This window comes from Cupressus sempervirens, chromosome 3 (genome assembly GCF_028749045.1).
Source record: "Cupressus sempervirens isolate cs-2001-9-10 chromosome 3, ASM2874904v1, whole genome shotgun sequence".
NCBI classification, from domain to species: Eukaryota; Viridiplantae; Streptophyta; class Pinopsida; order Cupressales; family Cupressaceae; genus Cupressus; species Cupressus sempervirens.
Window position 1 is genome coordinate 383,689,950 of NC_143120.1, and position 6,000 is coordinate 383,695,949.

The 6,000-nt window shown below is 30.4% G+C and overlaps 1 protein-coding gene across 1 annotated transcript in view; it reads left to right on the forward strand.

Moving 5' to 3' along the window:
• Positions 1–3,781, forward strand: part of LOC149566614 (putative serine protease EDA2) — a 97,413-nt gene extending 93,632 nt beyond the window's left edge. Inside the window, exons 12-13 of the mRNA XM_089819911.1 lie at positions 2,700–2,783; positions 3,321–3,781. Coding sequence (XP_089676037.1) covers positions 2,700–2,783; positions 3,321–3,439 — 203 coding nt within the window. The 3' untranslated portion in view covers positions 3,440–3,781. The remainder of the gene's footprint in view (positions 1–2,699; positions 2,784–3,320) is intronic.
• Positions 3,782–6,000: the final 2,219 nt, after the last annotated feature.

A 6,000-nucleotide genomic window follows, 5' to 3' on the forward strand; every position in this document is an offset into this window, starting at 1 on the left:
TCTTTTCTTTTGAGAACAATTTCAAGCCTATCCTCATTATCATTTTATTATTTCTCTTGTCATTTAATTTCTTCAAAAGACATGGATGCTGACTTTGTGAGCTATTTCAGCTTTCTTGTATTTGATTTGGAAAGGTTCTTTTTTTTTATGGTTATCTTGAGTCTTGCCATAAAATTCTACCTGAGTGTTGCATAAATGTTGATACCACAAATTACAATAGCCAATGACACAAAACATGCCTTCAATAGACTAGCTCCCAATAAGAAGTTGAATATAGATAGCACATAGGCAAGTAGATCAAAATTTTTCTTTATAATATGATTTGCCTACTGTATCGCATGGGGTATGTAAATTGTTCTGGACTAGATTACAATGATCAGCTACACGCAATCAAACTTTGTCAACATCAATCCTAACAAAACTTATCTAAAACAGAGGATCATTTTATGACAGCACACAAGAGAGAAAGTTTTGGAAGACCTCTCACTTTAGATTCTTAACACATTCATGCGATTTCCACAAGCTACATGGTAAACTTAATAGATCTAGTCCCCAGAAATTTCAGCAATTGATGAAGAGAGCACCTTTAGATAACATATCTGAACCCAAACCAAGAGTGATTTCTTGGAGCATTAGGTTAACAGGTGGCCTTATTAAATAACACCTACTTAAGGGTAAAATCATCAAGCACAATCCTGGCATTGTTTTGAGAAGACTACCAGATCTGGTTGCATGGTGATGGAAGAACCCTGTTTAAAAGCCCTTGGAAAAATAAAGACATCCACTTCCATAGAAAATCCAAATTACTGAATTAGCAATTCTTTAGGACTCTCAAATGTATGCTTCCATATCTCATATGAGACAACAATGGCAGGTACTAAGCATTTTCTTACCCTTGGTTATAATATGAGTTTCCACATCATGGATATCTACATTTGACCTACGGGTAATAAGTTAATAACAAGACTATTGCTAAATCAGCTCTAGCTTTTGCTTACAAATCCCATTATATTGGTGGGGATCTCATTCCATTAAATTGCTTTAAGAAACAAAGGGAATTCACTAATTCAATTATAGGACACAAACAAACTCTCTGACCTTGTGTCATTGATTAGGCTAATTGTTTTTGAATTTAAAGATAAATCCTAGACCTGGACCAGCAGAAGTATGGGAAGGAACCACATTATTGAAGAATAGGATATAATCTGATTCTCTTCACACTAGGTACAAATTTTTTCACATAGTGGAACATTAGTGTAAACTTTTCTTCAAATTTGTAGGGTAAGCTCCCTTGTAACTGAAAACTAAATTAGATCCTAGAACCTAAGAAAACTACATCTAGTTTTCTACAATATCTACAAATTAAATCTTGGGTTTTGAGCAGACATTGCAAATGAACTAAAGAAATTCCTTGTCCTTTTGTTCAGGGCACAAAGCTAATTAACACTCCTACTCAAGGAGTTTTTAAAATCTTTTACTTTAAAGGAAACCCTTGCAACAGCTAACCATGCTTTTGCTTTTTACATACGTGTAGAGACTACATAGTACAACACAAAGCTTAGAGTTGGGTTGAACACAAAGCAAATTCAGTGAAGTTAAAAATTTGTCTTATATTATTTATAAGCCAAGAAGGGACATGCTCTTTTCAGAACTATACATATAAACCTAAAAGAGACATACTTTTTCAAAACTATATTTCAATTATATTGGCATTTAATTCAACCAAGGATACAAAGCACATAAGGTAGGATGCATTTTTAAGCTAGTAATTGACATGAGCAACCTTCAAATGATGTTAAATTTCAGAGAACGTATTGTGTGTTATTTCAACTTAAACGGTAAACAGTATAATACTAAAGATTTGTTTTTTGTTTCTTTAATACATGCTTACATTTCTTTTCCTGAGATTTCAACTAATAGCTATCTAAGCATAAATAAGTACAGAATTCACCAAATGATACAATGTTTGAGACTCCTATCATCCTTCTGCATTACAAGACAAGTTTATCATATTATAAGGTGAAAAGAAAAATTATTGAGGGAAGGAAAATACTTTTTTCTACAGATTATGTAGCCCAAATATCTCTGCAATAAATCAGCAAACCAAAGGATAAAGATTCTTTCAAAAAAATATGTATTTAAGTGGAAAAAATCTGGGTTGGGTTGAGTTAAATTCTGATTAAAGATTTTGTTTTAAGAAATTGCTAGAGGAACTGAATAAGCTCAGAAACCCTATTGTTGGGAATTAAATTTTCTTTGTAAAATCACAAGGAACTCTAGTTTTCCAGATTGAACTGTGTGTTTTGCACTCTTTACCAAGTTCATCATGATAAATTTTATATTCAAAACTGTTGACCTGACTTTATCAAATTTTTTTTTTCCTTGGTAGCTTTCCACCATAAAGTTTCTTCATGATTTTTAAAAAAAAGGTTCAAATTAGTTAGAGTTATATCTATTTTTCATCTCTATGCTTAATTAGTCTATATCTTCTAACAGTAATACTTTTGGTAGTAAATTGTGTAGAATTTTATTGGATCAAGTCAAGAGTTTTACATAGTTTACTACTAGAAGCTTTACTATTATAATTCCACGGAATCTGAAAATATCATATATTTAGTAGTCATTCTCTTATTTCTTTGGTTGCTTAACATTCTTGTTTTGGGTGATAATTCATGCCATTTATATTTGTGTTTTGTCAGTGCCCTCATATCTAATCACATGTCATAATTGTGGTCATGGGACTGATCTTCGAGGATGTCCTCAAAGCCCTCTAAGCCTTCAAGGTACAGACTTGTTTTTGTTTCTCACATTTCAATTACTACATTCAATTGGTTACCTGTAATTTTAGAATGCAATCCATGTTATATTCCACAAAGAAAATATTCTGTTACTAAATATGAAATTATGGTAAACACTTAGAATCCCATAATAATTTGCATATTGTTAATGGCTAAAAGGAAGACTTTGTTGAGGTCAAAACAACACACACAAGATTTTTGAGAACTAGAGCGCTTATTTATTCCTTATTTTCTAATTGATTGGCAAACTGAAATGTTTTTTCTGAAATACAAAACCATGTAGCTCTTATCACAGTTAATAAGAAGTCATGTTTTAACTTAGTAGCAGTTAATGTCTTTTAACCTTTGATGGCATGATTTGAACTCCATCCATAGTTACTGTACTGATGGAAACAATAAGTGAAATTGAAAGGTTTATTGTTCCTGTTTTTCTCTTGAGATTTACAAGATTTGATTATGAAATATGAAGTGCTCAATCATTTTCCTCATCAAATTGAAATCTGCATGTTAATTTTCTATCAGGGGATGCTTCCAAATGTGAATCGCCTGAAGCGGTACATAAAGTCAGGACACAAATGATCGATCGTATTGATCTATGGCTTTCACAATGCACTGCCCAAGGTGGGAGATATTTCATGTAGATGGCGTAAAAAGCCTGTGCATCTATGTCCATTTATTTTTACCAAATAAATCACTGTGAAGATTGTAAATATTTTCAATTATAGAATAATTATTAGATCTTCTGGGCTATAAGTTGTTTTAACAAGGGAATGTACCGATCCAATAGTATTGTGATTACATATTGCCATCGTATAGATGATTTCCCCATGTTAAGCTTATTGAGTAGACTGATGAAGCATTTCTATATTCTTGATTGGTTCATTATTCTCTGTCATTTTGGTGCAACTTGGTTCATTATTGAGGAGACTGATTAAACATTTTCATTAAACTTAATTTTAATTCATTATTCTCATGATTCACAAGTTTCTTCTTTTTCTACATTGAAAATGATTTCACTTGGACTAGTCGAGGCATTTTTTCAAATTAGCTATATGCAGACCTTGAATTTAATTCCTTAAATTAATAAAAATTATTGGCAGGGAAATACTAAGTAAAATTTGTAGCAATATGCATTTGTCTACTGTTGAGAGTTATGTTTCTCTTTCAAAGTTTGCATATCATTTATCAAATTCCACTTGTGTACCTTTTTAATATATTAGGTTTTCTATTGCTGGTCAATAGCACAATCTTTCACTATTTGGTTAATAAACTTAATATATAGATGTAGAAGAATTTATATTAATTCAGTTGGAAAGGTGTTTACGATGTTTTTATTTTGGTATCTAGTGGAAACATCAAATTATATTATAATAAAATTTCTGAGCATTGTCAATCTTATTGGAAAGTTTCTAATTTTTCTTCTTTCTTGAGAAGTTTCTAATTAATTTTAATGCTTCCAACTATTTGTTTATATTTACAGAGTAAGTTGAGTTTCTGATTTTTAAAGATTAGAAGTTGAACATTGTGAGATCTTATTCATTATTTTGTATTGTTGTTATTTGTGATGAATTTTTTTTCACTATCTTCCTATAGAGGCTCAATATTTGTGTTTACTTAGTAGGCAATGGCTTAATTTGTTCATCATAGTTTATTAAAGTTCTACATATTAACTATTAGGGTTGCTACACAGTAAAACACTGCTGTAAAATGTTGTGGTAAGGTATAGTAGTCGTATAGGAAGTATTGTTGTAAATACAGGTGATATTTTTTTAAGATTACAAGTTGAACTTGTGAGATGTCAGTAATGACTTGTTAAATTTTGTATAATTGTGTACAGATTTGTTTTTTTGAGGGTCCCTAAAATATCATTGGTCATTCATGTAAAGTTTTGTTTACACAATTTCAAGTGTATGGATATTGGTGATGATTTTGTTAAAAGAGTTTTGCATACTCGTTAAATTTTGTATGGTTGTGTTCAGATTTGTTTTTTTGAGGGTCCCTAAAATGCTATTGGTCATGTATGTAAAGTTTTGTTTACACAATTTAAAGTGTACGAATATTGGTAATGATTTTTTAAAAAGAGTTTTGCATATTTACTATTAGAGTTGTTGCATAGTGAAATGTTGTTGTATGGTGTAATGATCTTTGCACAAATGTTACTATTTTTCCAATTGTTGGTAATAAAAGATGTTAAAATGGTTTTTGGAAGAATTTTGTTTATCATAAGATAATAAAGTGATTTTTGACAGAGTATTTTGCAATGATCGTTTTATCAAGCTCTTTATAAAAATTACAGGTTTTATTTTAATTAGCCTCTGGATTAATCTTAATGTTTGGTTTGTCATTGTTTAAATATCAATTATTCATGTGGTAAATTTAGCCCATTTTTTTAGATAATGAGTTTAACATTGAGATGTAACTCATGAGTCATGAATGGTTGCTACCAAAATTTTTTGTTTTCTTAATTTCTCGTTAACCTTTTCTATATGATTATATGTGTATTTATTTAGTTTTTTTTTTTTTTGTTAATTTTTTTGCATTAAAACGTATTTTAAAAATTATTGTGAAATCTTATTTAAAATCTTCATATTTTGAATTGAAAAAAGAAAATCTATCAGCTCACCGTTGTACACACAAAAAAGTACAAATGCTAGTTTGTAGATGTAGAAGAATCTAAATTAACTCAGTTGGAAAAGGTTGCTTATGATATTTTTATTTTGGTGTCTAAAGTGTAAAGATTTAACTATGTTATATTAAATTTTATGATAAGATTAAAAAAACTCATTTTCAGATAAATATATTATAAAATTCAATTCCTTGTTCCTTAGTGAAGGGGATTTGCCCTTTTGTACACATACCTTTCATATTAAAGTAGTTACCTATAGGCTGGATCAAGATCATTGGTGGGCCTAATTTAAAGCTATTAAATTTAAACAAATTAATTATAAGAACTAAAATTCAATGTATAGGATTAAAAATTCATTACAATGGATTTCATCTAAAATAGAGAAGTTTGCAAATGAGGTTGCAAGCTTTGAGTTTAACCATGGAGGAAACTCCGTAGTTAGGCGTGCTCAGGTTGGAGCAGTACTGGGATGGGTGACCTCCCGAGAAGTACTGGTGCTTCACCTCTGTGAGCATCACCTAGATCCAATGAGTGCTAAGTGTTCCATTTATTCTCATGAGAGATGGATTCATGTTG